Genomic DNA, 19,207 nt, shown 5'->3' on the forward strand with positions numbered 1-19,207 from the left:
TATGGGTGAAATCAGTCAATCAGTGCTCAAGGAAATCAGTCAATCAATGCTGAAGGACTCCTTACCTTGGCATTCAACTCGTCTACTATGAAGTGGCAGAGGGCAGCTTTGAAGAAGTAATCCTTTGCACTGTATTTCAACAAAGGATTATCCATTGTGTTTGCCCCAACCTAGGCACAGAACGCAGAGTTAAATTTAAAAGATTTACCCTCTTATATCAGGCAAAGTCATTCTCATCTGTTGTCCTTTAGAAAATAATTATGTATCTTATGTTTGTTTAGCTATGAAATATATTATTTTATCCGAATACCATATAGTAGAAATTTTACTAGACAAGACCGTTAAATACATGAAGTCTTAACCAGTTAAAAATAGCTCAGAAGAATTCTGCTTCCAATAAGATGGAGTAAACATCCTTTCCCCTAATCCTCCCACTAAGCACTACTAAAAGCCCAGGTCATTTTCTAAAAAACAAACGTTTCCCAAGGGAAAACGTGGTGGTGGGTTCCCTCGGTTTTCTTTTCCCTTCCTATATCCATGGCATGAAACTGAAGAACCAGCAACCCAGAAATGCCAGTATGCACAGATCAAAAGAGAAGAGACAAAAGCCTGCTCTCTCTGGCCAAAGGACTAGAAAAGGGGCAGCTCAGCAAGAGAGAAAACACTTAGACAATAACTGCTCTACTCCAGCCAAATATCACAGAAAAACTGAGGCCCTAACCCCATTTACATCATCAAAGGCTGAAGAAGGAGTCCTAAAGTCCATTCTTGAAAGACTGTAAGAAGCACCCCAATACCTCTGCTTAGGAGCTTCAGAGAAGGCCAAATAGGGAGCTAAGGCTTGATCCCCACCCAACCCCCTGACACTAAGGCAGTGCAGACCACACTGGGAGCCTGCATCCTGTCTCTGTCCAGCAGGAAAGAGGTTCCCCTTCTTTCTCCAGCTGGTGTGCTGTCAGAAGAGGTCTAGTGGAGGGTGAAGACTCTCACCATACCAAGAACAAACCAGCACTGTGCTGGCAGAAACAGATAAGGAGAGGGGATGCCACTTCTGCCCAGGGCTGACTAGGCCCCTCAGGTGTCAACAGAGACCTGGTGGAAAGCTGACACTTCTACCTCCACCTGGCAGTAATGAGGTAACATCCCCACCTTCCCCAGCCAGAGGAATGTCAAAGAAGGCCAACTGAAAAAGAACGTTTAAACAAGACCCAGTCTCATAACCTAATGTGCAAATGCCCTGTTTTCAATCAGAAATGACTTGTAATACCAAAAACACAGGAAGATCTCAAGCTAAATGAAAAAAGACCATTAACAGATGATGGTTCCAGATGACGGAAATGTCCAAAATATCCCACGAAGATTTTAAAGAAGCCCTCATAAAAATCCTCCAAAAAGCAAGTACAATAACACCTGAAGCTAATGGAATAATGGAAAGCATCCACAAAGAAAAAGGAAGCCACAGGAAAAAAGATATAAAGTAAAAACAAATAAAAATTTCAGAACTGAAAAAAAAAAACAGTACCATACATAAAAAGTGGGTGGGCTCAACAGCAGGATGAAAGGGACAGAGGAAAGAAGCACTAAATGGAAGACAACAACAGGAACAACAGAGAGAAGACAAACTGACAAAAAGGAACGGAGCATCAGGGACCCATGGGATAATAAAACAGTCTCACTTTTGTGGCATCTGTGTTCTAGAAGGGGAGGAGAAAGAGAAAAGGGCTGGCTGGGCATGGTGGCTCACGCCTGTAATCCCAGCACTGTGGGAGGCCAAGGCAGGCGAACCACTTGAGGCCAAGAGTTCAAGACCAGCCTGGTCAACATGGCGAAACCTTGTCTGTACTAAAAATACAAAAATTAGCCAGGTGTGGTGGCAAGCACCTGTAGTCCCAGCTACTTGGGAGGCTGAGACAGGAGAATTGCTTGAACCTGGGAGGCAAAGGTTGCAGTGAGCCAAGATCGCGCCATTAAACTGGCACGCCCGGGCGACAGAGCAAGACTCGGTCTCAAAAAAAAAAAAAAAAAAAAAAAAAGGGAAGCTGAAAAAGTACTTGAAGAAATAACTGCTAAATGATTCTCAAATTTGACAAGAAACATAAACCTACAGATTCTGTAAGTTTAGGGAAACTCAAATAGCTTAAAACCAAATATATCTATCCAAGCCACATTATAATTAAACTTCTGAAACTAAAAGAAAAAAAATTATGAAAGTGTCTAGAGAATAACACCTTTTTTATAGGGGAAAACAAGTTGAATGACAGCAGACTTCTCATCAAAAACAATGGAGGCCGACTAGGCGTTGTGGCTCATGCCTGTAATCCCAGCACTTCGGGAGGCTGAGGTGGGTGGATCACTTGATGTCAGAAGTTTGTAAAACCATGGAAGCCATAAAGTGCACATTTTTGAAACTAAAGGAAAAGAACAATCAACTTAGAATTATACTCCCAGGAAAACTATGTTTCAGAAATGAAGGCAAAATCAAAACGTTTCCAGATAGGGGAAAACTAAGAAAATTTGTTGTCAGCAGACCTACCCTAAAAAAATGACAAAAGGAGGTTCTCTAAATAGAAAGGAAACAATGATCTTGGAACATCCAGAAGAAAGAACATGGTAAGCAAAAATATGGGTAAATATAACAGGCTTTCTTTCTTGAGTTTTCTAAATTATGTTTGATGGCTGAAACAAAAATTCTAACATTGACTCATGTGGTTCTAAATGTATGCAGAGGAAACACTAAGACAACTATATATTGAATAGGGGGAGTAAAAGAACAGAAAGGGAGGTAAGATTTCTATATTTCACCAGAACTTATAAAATGATGACACCAACCTAGAGCATTTAACCACAAAAGCTACACAAAGATATATACCATTGATTCTCCAACAACACTGGTTTAAACTGTGTGAATCCACTTATATACGGATTTTTTCAACCAAATGTGGATTGAAAATACAGTATTCTTAGGAATTCAACACCCATATAAATGGAAGGCAGACTTTTTTATATGTGAGTTCCACAGGGCCGACTGTGGGACTTGACTATGCACAGATTTTGATATATGAGAGAGGTCCTGGAACTAATCTCCTGTAGACACTGAGGAATAACTGTACTTAGAAACACTAGAAAATCAAGTAGGCTGGGCGTGGTGGCTCACGCCTATAATCCTAGCACTTTGGGGGACCGAGGTGGGCAGATGACTTGAGCTCAGGAGCTCAAGACCAGCCTGGGCAACATGGCAAAACCCCATCGCTACAAAAAGACTTGAGCTCAGGAGTTCAAGACCAGCCTGGACAACATGGCAAAACCCCATCGCTACAAAAAATAGTCAGGTGTGGTGGTGCATGTCTGTAGTCTCAGCTATTCTGGAGGCTAAGGCTGAGGTGGGAGGACTGCTTGAGGTTGGGAGGTGGAGGCTGCAGTGAGCCAGGGTCACACCATTTCCCTCCAGCCTGGGTGACAGAGTGAGACCCAGTCTCAAAAAAAAAAAAAAAAAAAAAAAAAAGAAAAAAAAGAAAAGCAACCCATAAAAAGGTTGGAAAAAGAAAACAGAGAAACAAAAAGCAAAGAATAGAAAGCAAAAACTAAAATGGCAGAAGCAGAATTAAGCCCTAACATATAAATAACTGCATTAAATGTGAATGATCTAAATACACCAATTGAAAAACAAAGATTGGCACAGTGGATTAAAAAACAGGATCCAGGCTGGCTATGGTGGATCATGCCTGCAATCCCAGCACTTCGGGAGGCCAAGGCGGGTGTATCACCGAGGTCAGGAGTATGAAACCTGCCTGGCCAACATGGTGAAATCCTGTCTCTACTAAAAATACAAAAATTAGCCAGGCATGCTGGCACGCACCTGTAATCTCAGCTACTCGGGAGGCTGAGGCAGGAGAATTACTTGAACCCAGGAGGTGGAGGTTGCAGTGAGCCAAAATCACTCCACTGCGCTCCACTACACTCCAGTGTAGGAGACAGAGCAAGACTCTGTCTCAAAACAAACAAAAAAAAACAAGATCCAACTACAAGAAACTCACTTCAGTTATAATGATATAGACAGGCTGAAAGAAAAAGAATGGACAAACATATCATATAAACATTAATCAAAAGAAACCAGGCAGGGCTATAAAGTGGATAAAGTAGACTTGAGCCAAGAAAATTACCAGAGACAGAGAAGGACATTATGTAATGATAAAAGGGTCTCTCCAGCAAGAATAGCAATCCAGAGCTGCAAAGTATGTGAAGCAAAGACTGACACAATGAAAGAAGAGTCAGACAAATCCACAACTACAGCTGGAGATTTTAACACCCAACTCTCAACAATGGATAGAATTAGAAAGAAAATCAAAGGCCAATCGCAGTGGCTCACACCTGTAATCCTGGCACTTTGGGAGGACAAGGCAGGCAGATCATTTGAGACCAGGAATTCGAAACCAGCCTAGCCAACATGGCACACACCTGTAATCCCAGCTACTCGGGAGGCTGAGGCACGAAAATAGTTTGAACCTGGGAGGTGGAGGGTTGCAGTGAGCTGAGATCAAGTCACTGCACTCCAGCCTGGGTGACAGAGCAAGACTCTGTCTGAAAGAAGAGAAAGAAGAGAAAGAGAGAGAGAGAAAGAGAGAAAGAAAGAAAGATAGATCAGCAAGTATATTAAAGAACTCAACAATGCCATCATCCAACAGGAGCTAATCAACATTTATAAACATCACCCAATAACAGCATAATCATTAAACATATGCCAAGATAGACCATATCTAGGCCATAAAGCAAAACAAATTTATAAGAATTAAAATCACACAAAAATATGTTATCTAACCACAAAGGAATTAAAAATAAGTCAACAATAGAAAGATTACAGAAAAATCTCTGCTAGACACTTGGAAATTAAAACACTACTAAATAATCCATGGGTCACTGAAGTCTCAAGGGAAATCAATAAATCCAGCTAACTGAATAAAAATAAAAGTATAATGATATAATAAAATTGGGAAGTAGCCAAATGTATGAAAGGGTAACTGATAACACTAAAAATGCATACACAACAAAGATGAAAATCAGCAAGCTAAACTTCCATGTCAAGTACCCAGAAAAAGAGCAAAACAAATCCAAAGAAAACAAAATGGAGGAAATAACAATAAAAACAGAAATCAGTGAAAATAAAAACAAAAAAAGAGAAATAATTGAATTCTACCAAACATTTAAAGAGGAATTCACACCAATCCTTTACAAACTCTTCCAAAACACAGAAGAGGAAGAAGACATCCTAATGCATTCTGAGACCAGAATTACCTTGATTCCAAAACCAGACAAAGACACCACAAGAAAACTAACGATCAATATCCTTTATGAACATAGACATAAAATCCTCAACAAAATGTTAGCAAACCAATTCCGGCACTTACAAAAAGTAAAGTCAGCCACAAGGGTGGTCAACATCTATGTCACTGGACCCCAATAAAAACTCAGAACACCACGTTCAGGGGAGCTTCCTTGGTTGGCAGCAGTCTACGCTTATTTTCACTTATTACTGTTGGGGGAAGTAAGTGCTGTTTACATAACTCCACTGAGAGCCGACAACTGAAAGCTCTTCCTGGAAGTCTCCTAGACCCTGACCTATGAGTCTCTCCTTTGAGTTTAATCTGTACCCGTTTGCTGTAATAAACCATAATTGTGAGTATAACAGCTTTCAGTGGGTTCTGTAAGTTTGTCTAACAAATTATTAATAAACTTGAGGGTGTTCTTGGGAAACCCCTCAAAGTTTGCAATGACCAAGTAGAATTTATTCCAGGAATGTAAGGTTGGTTCAACATATGAAAATCAATCAATGTAATCTACAATATTAAGCTGATTAGGACAAAAACCATATGCTAATCTCAATAGATGCAGAAAGAAGTTTGACAAAGGACAAAAACCATGTTTATCTCAATAGACGCAGAAAAAAGTCTGACAAATAAAGGACAAAAATCATATGTTTATCTCAATAGACACAGGAAAATGCCTGACAAAATCCAATACCCTTTGATGATAAAAACACTCAACAAACTAGGAAGAGAGGGGAACTGCCTCAAACTGATAAAAGCATTTACCAAAACCCCACTACTGATATCTACCGATATCACACTTAATATGAAAGACCGAAAGTTTTCCTTACAAGATCAGGAACAAGACAAGGATGTCTGCTCTTGTCACTTCTATTCAACACTGCACTGGAGATTCTAGCCAGGGCAACCGAGAAAATGAAGTAAAACACATTCATATTGCAGAGGAAGAAGTAAAACTATTGTTATTTGCAGATAACATGATTTTGGATATAGAAAACCTAAGAAATCCACACAAAAAAACCTATTAGAGCTAATAAACAAGTTTGGCATGGTTGCAGGACGAAAAATTGATATACAAAATTCAACTGTATTTCTATACGCTAGCAGTTAACAATCTTAAAAGGAAATTAAGAAAATAATTCAATTTGTAGTAGCATCAAAAAAAAATAAAATACTTTGGAGTATATTTCACCCAAGAAATACAAAACTTACACACCAAAAACTACAAAACATTGTTGAGCAAAATGAAAGAAGATCCAAATAAATATAAAAGGAACTCTGTATTCATAGACTGTCAGACTTAGTATTGTTAAGATGGCAATACTCTCTGTGATGACTGATTTTATGTGTCAACTTGAATGGGCTACAGGGTGCCCAGATATTTGGTGTTATTCTGAGTGTGTCTGTGGGGTGTTTCTGAATGAGATTAACATTTGCATCAGTAGGATGAGTAAGCAGATTGCCCTCCCCAATGTGGGTGGGCCTCATCCAATCTACTGAAAACCTGAATAAAATAAAAGGTTAAAAGGAAGAATTCATTCTCAATGCCTGTCTTAGAGCCAGGACACTGGTATTCTCCTGATTCAGACTTGGACTCAGATTAGAAATTACATCATCAACTCTCCTGGTTCTGAGGCTTTTGGATTTGGACTGGAGCTATACCATTGGCTCTCCTGGGTCTTCAGACTGCAGATCTTAGGCCTTCTCAGCCTATATAATCAAGTGAATCAATTCCCTCCAGTAATTTCTCTCTCTAAACACACATACACACTCACACACACACAAACACATACATATACACCCCTACACCTCTTATTGGTTCTGTTTCTCTAGAAAACCCTAAAACCACTCCAAATTGGTATGCACATTCCATACAATCCCTATCAAAATCCAAGCTGGCTACTTTGCAGAGATTGACAAGCTGATCCTAATATTTGGATGAAAATGCAAGGGATCTGGAATAGCCAAAACAATTCTGAAAAAGAACAAAAAGCTGGAGGACTCACACTTACTGACTTCAAAACTTACTGCAAAGTTACAGATATAAACAGTGTAATACTGGCACAAAGATGGATAAATAGATCAATGGAATAGAGAGCCCAGAAGTAAGCCCTCATATTTCATATGGTGAAATAATTTTCAATAAGGGTTTTAATACCATTCAACAGTTAAAATATAGTTCTATTCAACAATTGGTGCTAGAAAAACTGGATATCCACATATAAAAGAATAAAGTTGGACCCTTACCTCATACTATATACAAAAATTAACTCAAAATGGATAAAAGACCTAAACCTAACAGCCAAAGCTATACAATTCCTATAATAAAACAGAAAGGAAAAGCCTCATGATATCAGATTTAGCGATGATTTCTTCTATATAACAACAAAAGCCAAAGAAAAAATAGACAAACTGGACTTCAAAAATATGAAAGACTTCAGTGAATCAAAGGACATTAATAACAGAGTCCAGAGACAACCCACAGAATGAGAGTAAATACTTGCAAATCACATATCTAATAGGGGATTAATATCCAGAATATATAAAGAACAGCTAAAACTCACCACCAAAAAACAAACAACCAAATTAAAACCCGGAGAAAGTACTGGAATAGACATTTCTCCAAAGATATACAAATGGCCAATAAGCAAATAAAAAGATGCTCAACATCACTAGTCATTAGGGAAATAACAATCAAAAACAGAATGAGACAACATTTCACACTCATTAGGGTGACTATTATTTAAAAAACAAACAAACAAACAAAAAAAACCAAACCAAAACAAGTATTGGTGAGGATGTGGAGAAACTGGAACACTGTGCATTGCTAGTGGGAAGGTATAATGGTGTAGCCACTGTGAAAATGTCTGGCAGTTCCTCAAAAAGTTAAACATGGACTTACCACATGGTCCAGCAACTGCAATTCTATTCCCAGGTATGTAACTAAGAGAACTAAAAACACCGCCACAAAAACTTTAACACAAATGTTCACAGCAGCATTATTGATAATAGCCCCAAAGTGGAAAAACCCCAAACATCCATAAATTGATAAATAAACCATGAGGTATTAGCTATGAAAAACAATGACATACTGACATTTGCTATGACATGGATGAACCCTGAAAACAATACACTAAGTGAAAGATGGCAGTCACAAAAGGCCACATGGTATGTGATTTCATATATATTCAAGGTTCAGAATAGACAAATCCATATAGACAGAGAGTAGATTGTGTCCTCCAGGGACTAGGAGGAAAGAATGGACTGCTGGGCTTCTTTTGGGGATGATTAAAATGTTCTGGAATTAAGTAGTGGCGATAGTTATACAACTTTGTGAACAGACTAAAAACCGCTGAACTGTACTCATTACGTGATGTGTGGATTATATCTCAATAAACAGAAAAATAAAAAGTTTAATTTTGAAAAATTATTCAGACAACTTCTCTGCAAGGAAACAACAGTATCCTCACCTGCTCATAGATCTCAATGGCTTTCTGGTACTGCTCAAGCTGGGCAGCATATGCTGCCACCTTCAGCAGACACTTGTTTGCTGAGCTGAAATCAAGAACCAAAGCAGAGTGAGTAACAAGCCAATGGAAAAATAAAAGATGTGCACTGGGCCTCAGTACATCTTCATTTGGTATAGTCAAATACACTCACAAAGTATAAAGAAGTATTTTTTTATCACACATAATAAAACCCATTAAATCATATTAAGAAAAGTAATACTTGCCTGTTCGATTCTTCTCCTTTGTAATAATCAGCAGATTGTTCATAATGTGCAATAGCCTGAAAACATACATATTTTATTCACACACAATTTGGAGAGCTGCATTTTAAAACTACATTTGCATAGGTATTTTTCCATAAATAAACTACTCTACCAGCAAACTTTTCACAACTCGGCCTACTTTCTTTAGGAAATACAAGAAAGCATGCACCTCTGGAAGCAGAATGCTTGCTGACCATCAAAATCTGTTTCCCCCTCCCCACATGGCATATGCCCAGCTACACCACTTCCTCAGCTTCCTCTATAGTGAGGGGCAGTCTATGACTAGTTCTCTCCAGTGGAATGTAAACAGACATGTTGGGGGCCACTCCCAGGCTTGGGCCATATATCTCACTTTGCATCCTCCTCCAGGCCTTCCACCTCCCATGAGCTAGGAGGGCTATGACCAAGTCCAGAGTGACACTGTAAGCTAGACACCAAAATAGCAGAACTGTCAGGCAGGTTCCTAAGTAATTACAAAGGACACAAGGTACCTCCAACCCCAGTGTCTCTACCGATGTCAAACCCTTAGCAGCCACACTGGATTGTTAGAGAGCTATGAAGCCCTAATTACACCTTACGCCTATGACTTGCAGCACAGACTACACACACTAATACCTTAAGTGTCACCTAGAATAACGGTGTTGCCGTCAATCTAAAATATATGGCATCAAGTGGAGAAGAAACAGAGATCACAGGCCAGAAAGCTAGAAGTCCTTGTCATGCTGTGGTAGAAGTTAGTGAAATCAAGCACGTGACAACTCAGAAAAAAGAACTGGTGTCGGCCAGGTGCGGTGGCTCATGCCTGTAATCCCAGCACTTTTGGAGGCCGAGGAGGGTGGAATACCTGAGGTGAGGAGCTCAGGACCAGCCTGGCCAACATGGTGAAACCCTGTCTCTACTAAAAAGATACAAAAATTAGCCGGGCATGGTGTGGGCACCCGTAATCCCAGCTACTTGGGAGGCTGAGACAGGAGAACTGCTTGAACTGGGGAGGCAGAGGTTGCAGTGAGCTGAGATCGTGCCATTGCACTCCCGCCTGGGTGACAAGAGTGAAACTCTGTCTCAAACAAACAAACAAACAAAAAAATAGGTGTCTACCGGAGTCCAAAACTAAGCAAAATGGCTGAGAAGAGCCAGATGATAGTGTGTGCTGCTGTTTTTAGCACAGTTTTGTAAGAGCTGAACTCTGCAAAGAATCAGCTGGTTTGTAGACGGTGGTAGACAGCCTTAGAAATAAAGCTCTCGTAAGATTGAAAAAACCTTCTACACCCCAAATAACAAGAGGTAAGTATGAGCAGCTCTTTAAACCAGGGCTCTAGCCAAAGTTTTTCTCTAACAGGTCAGACAAGAAATATTTTAGGTTTTGTGCATCTTTGTTGCAACTACTCAGCTCTCTTGTGGTAGCATAAAAGCAGCCATACACAAGATATAAATGAATAAGTGTGGTTGTGTTCCAATAAAACTATATTTATGAACAATGAAATTTCTAATTTCATATAATTTTTACACGTCGCAAAATGCTTTTTTCTCTCAAGGATTAAAAACCTTAAAAACCATTTTTAGCATGCAAACATACAGAAGCAGGTGGTGGGTTTGCAGGATGCTTGAATGACAAAGGTTTCACAGCAAATGCAAATGAGGGAGCTAGCAGTCTCTGAAAATCAGATTAAAGGTGCTGCCTTTCTGCCCAAGCCCATTAGTTAAGTGGCTTCAAGGCAGCTCCTAGTGAGTTAGAAGAGATTTGCAGGGACAATAAAACAAATAAAACAAAACAGGCCATGGAACTATAGGCAGCTTTCATTTGTGATGCACTTTGTCTTCATTCACTTAGCATCTGTTACTGAGCACCCACTTTGTAAATAGGCATCATGCTAGGCTCAGGGCTGTGATGGTGAGCGGAACAGTCATGGGCCCTGCCCTCACAGAGCCCACATTTTAGAGGGAGGAGATGTACCTTCATCAGGTAATCTCACATGTGTGTACATGACAGCTCTGACAGGTGTTCCAAAGAAATATTTTCTTCCAGAGAAATATTTTCTTCCAGACTATTTCTGTGTGTGACTAAGTATTTGCAAAAAGAGAACCATAGTACACCTGTGCTTTTATAGCTGCATTTTAAAATTCAATATTCCGTGAAGGTCAGGCATGATGGTCCATGCCTGTAATCTCAGCATTTGGGAGGCCAAGATGGGAGGACTGCTTGAGTCCAGGAGTTTGAGACCAGCCTGGGCAACATGAAAAGACCTCATTTGTATGAAAAATTAAAAAATTAGCCGGGCATGGTGGCACATGCCTGTAGTCTCAGCTACTTGGAAGGCTGAGGTGGGAGGATCGCTTGAGCCCAGGAGGCTGAGGCTACAGTGAGCTGTGTTCATGCCACTCCAACCTGTCCAGCCTGTGCAACAGAATGAGGCACATGCCACCATTCCTGGCTAGTTTTTTTTTTATATATTTTTAGTAGAGATGGGGATTTCTCATGTTGCCCAGGCTGGTCTTGAACTCCTGGGCTCAAGTGATCCTCCTGCCTTGGCCTCCCAAAGTGGTAGGATTATAGGCATCAGCCACTGTACCTGGCCTTTTTTTTTTCAAGAGAAAAAAAGAGTATGTCACATTTCATTTTATCTGCTCTCAAGTTTATGGAGACCCATGTGTTGGAGACCATGCCTGGGCAGCAGAAATGACACAGCACTGCAGGCTCCTGCCCCAGAGTGCCCTTCTGACCACTGTGAAAGAGGAAGCTGGAACAGGAGCCTCTGCTGGCAAAGATGCTCTGCGCACAGTGCTCATCCCCGCAAGACTCACTCAAACCTAAATAAAGATACTGTGGCCATCCCAGACACCCTGACCGAATAAATACCCCAGCCACACCAGATCCATCTCCCTCCCGTTCCATCATCAATTCCACACCAGGGAACAAAGGAGGTTCAGATCCAGCTCCATCACCTGCCTCCAGGATCCAGAGATAACCTTCCAAAGAGAAGGCTCACACACACGTCAATGCACAGGGTGGCCCTGACTTGATCAAGATCAGGGAGTATCCTCAGAAAAGTATGGCAATTATAAAAAAAAAAGGTCAAATAATAAATTTTATGTAACAAATATGAGCAAATTTTGTGCTGAATAACCAACAGGTGGAGGTCACACAGTCAAAAGAGTGAACGTTAACAATGCCAGTCCAATTTCAGTAACGCCTAGCAGATCCTTCCCCAGACCAGGAAGACTCCATTTGGTATGGTGGAGGTAGGGGTAGCATTTGTTTATTTAGCAAATATTTAGACCCCACTAGGTCCCAGAGTTCTGGGCTCTTGGGACACATCAGCAAAGCAGAGACAAAGCTCTCTGCTGACACGTGTGCCCAATCTGGTGGAGGGAGAGAGACAACCAATATGAGAATGATAAGCAAGCATATGAGAGGGCATATTGTAAGGAGACATCTGCTCAGCAATACAAGAAGTTAAGTGAGGTGTGTGGGGATCTACTATGTCTTCCTGGGGGGCTAAATTAACTAGGGGGTCATAATAGTTAATCATGGAAATAGGTAATAAATGAGCAAAAACGGAAGGGCACGGGGAAGTTAGCCATGTGGATTTGAAAGATGTGAGGAGTCAGCCACGTGGACATCTGGGGAAGAGCTTTGCAGACAGAGGAAATCGTGGATACAAAGGTCCTGAGGCAGGAGCGCTCATCTGGCATGTGTGCGGAACAGCAAGGAGGCCAGGATGGCTGTGCAGGGTATGCAAGAGGAGGAGAATAACAGAAAAGAGGAGAGGCCAGGCCACACAGGTGCATGGGGAGTGTGGGGCTGGGAGGAAGCAATTCAGTGGAGCCATGAAGGCTCTGCACAGCTCCAGCTGTTCCTCTTAGTGAAAGGGGTCTATGACTGTCAGCAGTAGAGAAACAGAGTATGATGCAATGCTTAGAAGGCTCACTCTGGCTACTCTGTGGCATGGGGATGTGGGGTTGGCAAGGTAGGGAGAGCAAAAGCAGGGAGACCAGTTTGAAGGATCCTGCAGCGATCAAGTGTGAGCTGGGAGACAAGGTAGTGAGTTGTGCCAAGACTTGGGAGCAGGAAGGACACCGCTCACAAAAATTGCTCACAGGTTGTAGAGAAAGAGAAAAGGCAAGGAAGCCTGTAGTTTAGGGGGGAACACTGGGTTGGGGACAGGGCATCTGAGAATCCAGTCCCAGACATGTTGGGTTAGAGATGACTGCTGGACAAAGTGGAGAGGTCAGCAGGCAGGTGGATACAGGAATCTAGCATTTGGAGAGAGGTCTAGGCTGCAGTCAGATTTCTGAGTCACTGGCACACAGATACTTAAAGCTGTGATGCTGACTGAGTGTACAGAGGTGACCTCTTACACTTTCTTCACTGGGCCTTAGAGTACTAAGCAATACAGCTGAAGGTTCTTTTGGCAATGCTACTGTTCTGACACGAATCAGAGACAGTGGAAACAACAGGTGATCTCTGTAAATCTTAACCAGCTCTCATGTCTTAGATGTCCACTCCAGGAAAACAGGCCATCTACTTAGCCAGCTAGTAGACTTTGCCAGAAAGTCTCCAGGCAAGGCCATCTATGACCACTCTACACCTACGATCACTCTCAAACTGAGGAGAAGAGAGTTCTTTGGGTCAGCTTATCTGCCTGCTTCACATCTGAGGAAGTGTGCCCACTGCTTACCTTCTCAATGTCTACAAGTTCAGTCTCATAGATCTCTGCAATAGTAATGTGGTGCTTGGCTGCAATTGTAAACCTTCCCTAGGGGAAAAAACAAGAAACAGTCACACAACCATTTTACCTATCTGAATGCCAGTTTGGGAACATAAGAAAGAAAGATAGAACTCTAAGCCATCTCAAGACTCCACCCCACAGCCACTCAAGCAATGCAATGTCTTACCATGTCTGTGTAAATGTCGATGGCTGCATTTAAGCAGTTGATAGCCTCTGAAGCGTAGGCATTTAAGAAAAACAATGAAAAATCCATTCAGTCAAAGAGGGTTCAGGTGAGGCTGTCTTCTTGGCTGTTATTAGAACGTTAATGAGGTATAATTTTGGAGTGGAGGGTGGACAGGTTAGTGAGAAGCAAACAAAAATCATGCACAAGTCCAGATTCATCAGCATGGCTTTGTTCCCAGCAGCTATAGTATAATTTAGGGAACTGTAGCTGGAGTAACATTGGCTTAGTTACTCTTAACCTTAAAGTGAGGACTCCATCCAGGCAAAAGACTGTATTATAAAGAAAATAAAACCATAGAGGTTGTCACCAACACTGATAAATTGTATCTGCTAAAATATGAATGCAAACATATTCCTCATTAATACCACGCATATATATTAATTTTGGAACATGGCACCACATCACAAGAACAATCACCTCAATAGATTCTACTCTCCATGCAGCCAAAAGCAAAAGCACTTTGAAATGCCTATTCAAACAACCCTTAAGCAAAGTCAACATTCTGTATAATGTTCAAAGATGCTAAATTGTAGCATACTAACAAAATGAAGAAACAAATCTAATAAATAATAATGCTAATAAATTTTACTAATTTTCTAAACAAGTGAGCCAAAAAATTTTCCCTATCATAAAATGATGGTGTTTATAATGCTGGCATACAGCGACAGCTCCAAGTTTATTATGTTTGGTTTAAAGAGGCAGCAAAGTAGAAAGGCCTGACTACAAAATTAGAAAGGTAAGCAGATGAACAAAAATTAAAACAATTTCCCTCTAAACTACATAAAAAATGTGGATCCCTGTTACACCTTTTAAAATACAGAATATAAAGAGAAAAATAATCTATCAATAATCCCGCTCAAATCCGTTGTTAGTACTCAGATGTACTTTTCTTTTGTGTTTATTAGACACATTTCTATACGCACAAACTTTTTTCTGAAAATGAGATTATACAACATTCAGTCTCATGTGCTTCTTTAATTGACATGTAAACATTTACCAGGTCACTGAAGATTCTCTGAAAGCAGGGATTTTAATGCCTGCACCATATTCTAAAGTACTGATGCATTACAATGTTACCACTCTAACAGCTTATTTAACCTGTGTCCAGTTTGTCACTTTGGGAAATAAACTGTGATTAACCCTTATACCAAAGGTACTGAAGATACCCTATTTCTTTATGACATATTTATTCTCAAAATTTGGGATCTGTGTGTTAAACAAAATGGACTGCTAAAAGAAAAAGGAAAAACACAAAATTTCCGCTGTGCACGCGTGTGGAAGGTAAGAAATTAATACTTTTAATTACACTCTTCTAACTAAAAAGAAATAATCTTTGCAAAATTTTACCACATTAAATATCCAATTGCATTCTTTCCTCAAAACAAATACTGTGAAAAACTTTTTAAAAAACCAAATGGATACTGTATGAATCAGACTTTTTAATGATTGAATATTACAATCTCCCATTAACTGGATCTGAAAACTCCTTAGGTATTTAGGAGCAAGGGAACATAAGAGTTTCCTTTTATGAACAATATACATTTTCACAAAATTAAGATATAAGAAGTCTTAGATAAAATTAAAGGTAATTTCCAAAAAATTCTCTAAAATGCAATATAAATAAGAGTTTAATTAAATGATGCTATAAAGTAAACAGCCAGTATAAATTTAACATAATTTCTCCTCATAAAAGCCCCCAAATGATTAAGAAAGAAAAATCCCTAAGGTTATCAAAATTCTCTATTATTCCAAAATACAAAAATTCCTTTTTACCAGGACTTGAAAGCACACCAACACTGACCTTAACGTTGAGGGAAGTACTGACTGGTTAGTTACACACAGAGATAGCATGCTACATGCCTGGCTGTCTTACCTTGGGGATCTGCCTTTTTGTAAGCATTTCCAGCATCCACAAAGCTGGTAGCGGAGTCATGTTTGCTCTGAAGCTGCATGTGGAGCTTGGCTGCCTGACAAAATGCGTTTCCTGCAGCTGAAGAAGACACTACAATTAAACACAGAGGAACAAGTCCCCCCCAGAGCAGCCCATGCTGTAAGCACTGGACCTCCCTAGAAAAATTATATTCCACTGAAAAGAAGCATTCTAGTCAGAAGCAAAAATCCATGTGGTCCAGTGCACCTCGGGCAAATATAAAAATAACCAGAATCAAGTCAAACAGCGATGAAAGCTTCTCCACCTCAGCTCCAGCAGACTTTCCAAGTGTCCCTGGGCACTAAGCCACTATTCCCTGATCTGGCCATTCAATACCAGTAACCAAGTCTTGGGCTACTCAATTCAATTCCACTAACATATAATAAACATCAGCTAAGGGCTTCAAGCCACAAATGATTAAAGAAAGGTAAAACACTGAGCGCAAAGATATTTGCTCACTTTTCTATCTTAGTGTCTCCTACACTTAGCTGTCGGTGTGGAAGAAACTGCTAATGAAGGCTTCATGGATAAAGTAAGTTTCCTAAAAAGTGAAAATCAGGCCCACAATTTTGAAATCCAAAAAAGTCTAAAAATCCAAATTTTTTTCTTTATAGCAAAATCTGACTGAAATTTATATGAGGTTTAATCTATTTTACCCCATTTAGTGTGAGAATTTACAAATTTCCCTGCAGAATCACTGATGGATCTGGTTGTGGGGTCCCGCCCAGGTCTCCAACTGGGACACAGTACAACATATAAGGTACATGAACTAATCTCTTTCAGAAAAGGTTTTGGATCAGGGACCATGGATTCTGGAGTGCTGGAAAAGAAAGAGGGAAGGAATCACTAGCAGAGGAGTCACAGGAACACAGAAGAAATGCTTGAAGGTAAGAAAGGGCTGGAAGTGGAGGCCAGTGACAAGCCTGCCCTGACTGGAGGAGGCCAGTGGAAATCAAGGCTGAGGCTGCATCAGGCCACTTCCCAGAGGGTTTAAACATCAACATGCGAAACTTCCTGAGTTCAGAGAAAGCAACACAGCAGAGTGCCTCTGAAAAATGAGTCACACTGGGGAAGCCAGTACAGCAGAAATGGAGAGGAAAGAATCTGATCTACCAGGAAAAGCATGGTTAAGAATATCACAAAGCCTTTAGGTTTCTAAAAAAATTATCATAAAGCAGTACTCACTGCTGATATTAAACATTTGCTATAAATTTTTTTTGTGAGGAAAAAAAATCCAATTCTTTTCTTTTTTTCAAGACAGGGTCTCAATCAGTCACCCAGGCTGCAGTGCAGTGGCGTGATCACAGCTCACTGCAACCTCCACCTCCCAGGATCAAGAGATCCTCCTGCCTCAGCCTCCTGAGTAGCTGCATGTGCCACCACACCTGGCTATTTTTTATTTTTAATTCTTAAAAAAATTTTTTTGGCTGGGTTTGGTGGCTCAAGCCTATAATCCCAGCACTTCGGGAGGCCAAGGCGGGTGGATTACCTGAGGTCAGGAGTTCGAGACCAGCCTGGCCAACATAGCGAAACCCTGTCTCTACTAAAAATACAAAAAATTAGCTGGGCATTGTGGCAGGTGCCTATAATCCCAGCTACTTGGGAGGCTGAGTAGGACAATTGCTTGAATCCGGGAGGCGGAGGTTGCAGTGAGCCGAGATTGTGTCACTGCACTCCAGCCTGGGTGACAGAGCAAGACTCTGTCTCAAAAAAAATTTTTTTTTTTTTTTTTTTTTTTTTTAGAGACAGGTTCTCACTATGTTGCCCAGGCTGGTTTTGAACTTCTGGGCTCAAGCAATCCTCCACCCTCGGCCTCCCAAAGTGCTGGGATTACAGATGATTATACCTGGCCATAAACATCCAATTCTGCTAAAGCTTCAGCTGCATCTCTTGTTCCAACTCCCTCTCCCCAGAGGAAATGCATAGTTCTCACGTGGGTTTCTGAACCTGAGGGCAAAGGGACAGTACAAACTCTGGAGCCCACCTGCCCAGGTTCAATTCTTGCTCTGTACCACAGTTTCTAATTAAAAAGAGTACCCAGGCATCTTTGAAAAATATGTAAGCACCAGCATGACATGGGTAGTGCTATGATCTGAATGGTAGTATCCCCCCAAAATTTGTATTACTGGAGCCTGATATCCAATTTGACAGTATTAAGAGGTGGGGCCTTTGGGGGAGTAATGAAGTCATGAGAGCACCACCCTCATAAATGGGATGAGTGCCCTTATAAAAGAGGTTGAAGAGAGCTGCCTTGCTCCTTCCACCACATGAGGACATAGCAAGAAGGCGCCATCGTGGAAGCTGAGAACAGTCCTCACCAAATACGGGATCTGCTGGCACCTTGATCTTAAACTACCCAGCCTCCAGAACTCTGAACAATACGTTCGTTTTCTTTATAAATTACACTAAGGTATTTTGTTATAGCAGCAGGAAGAAACCAAGGCACTGAACAATCAGAGTACATGCCAGCCTCAGGGCTAGAGCTGGAACTGAAGAAGCCCTGCTGGCCCCTTGTGAATCATGAGAGGCTGGTGGGTATCCAGAAGGGGCAAAGGCCACTGCCAGGACAGTGGCCAGGCACCTGGGGTACTTGGGGCAGCACTTAACCATGAAGTGGCAACTCAGGAACATATCTGGCTAAGTGGGAGCTTTAATGGGCTCTGCCTCAGAAGAATGTAGTAATAGCTTGGACTTCGCAAGTAAAAGTGCTTAGAAGGGCCTGACTCACATTACACACGGTGGCCACTTTCATTATTACATGCAAATCTAGCCTTAGATCATATCTGTGGTTTGGCATATTGAAATGCCATCATTTTTTTACAACCTACATCCTTGCTCTCCTGCTGGCATTTCATTTTTGATAACTTATCTATGTTTCCTGTCTCAGAATCAGTCATGGGCCATCCTTTTCTTGCTCAGTAATACCACAACACGCAGGCTCTTCTGGGCTACCTCCATTTCTCCAGACAATAGTAAGTGCTTTAATTTTACATTTTCTCATTCCCACATTCCAAAACGAGTTGCTGGCTTACTTTTTCACTCTGACTATTCATTCCAATTACTGACAGCAAATGCTAGCTCGGTCTATCTAAACTTGGAAGTGTCGGGCCGGGCACAGTGGCTCATGCCTGTAATCCCAGCACTTAGGGTGGACCACGAGGTCAGGAGTTCAAGACCAGCCTGGCCAACATGGAGAAACCCCATCTCTACTAAAAATACAAAATTAGC

General features: G+C 41.0%; 1 protein-coding gene across 2 annotated transcripts in view; it reads right to left on the reverse strand.

The window, feature by feature from the left end:
• The window catches only part of NAPB (NSF attachment protein beta), a 47,011-nt gene that overhangs the window by 6,665 nt on the left and 21,139 nt on the right, over window positions 1–19,207 (reverse strand). The window contains exons 3-8 of one of the 2 annotated variants that reach the window (XM_004061897.5): window positions 15,923–16,039; window positions 13,990–14,036; window positions 13,773–13,850; window positions 9,055–9,110; window positions 8,792–8,876; window positions 66–170 (exon numbers count right to left, since the gene is read on the reverse strand). In XM_004061897.5, the coding sequence (XP_004061945.1) occupies window positions 66–170; window positions 8,792–8,876; window positions 9,055–9,110; window positions 13,773–13,850; window positions 13,990–14,036; window positions 15,923–16,039 (488 nt within the window). The remainder of the gene's footprint in view (window positions 1–65; window positions 171–8,791; window positions 8,877–9,054; window positions 9,111–13,772; window positions 13,851–13,989; window positions 14,037–15,922; window positions 16,040–19,207) is intronic. The other variant, XM_055372956.2, reaches the window with a different exon arrangement.

The sequence above is a fragment of the Gorilla gorilla genome, chromosome 21 (assembly GCF_029281585.2).
Source record: "Gorilla gorilla gorilla isolate KB3781 chromosome 21, NHGRI_mGorGor1-v2.1_pri, whole genome shotgun sequence".
Taxonomy (NCBI): domain Eukaryota; kingdom Metazoa; phylum Chordata; class Mammalia; order Primates; family Hominidae; genus Gorilla; species Gorilla gorilla.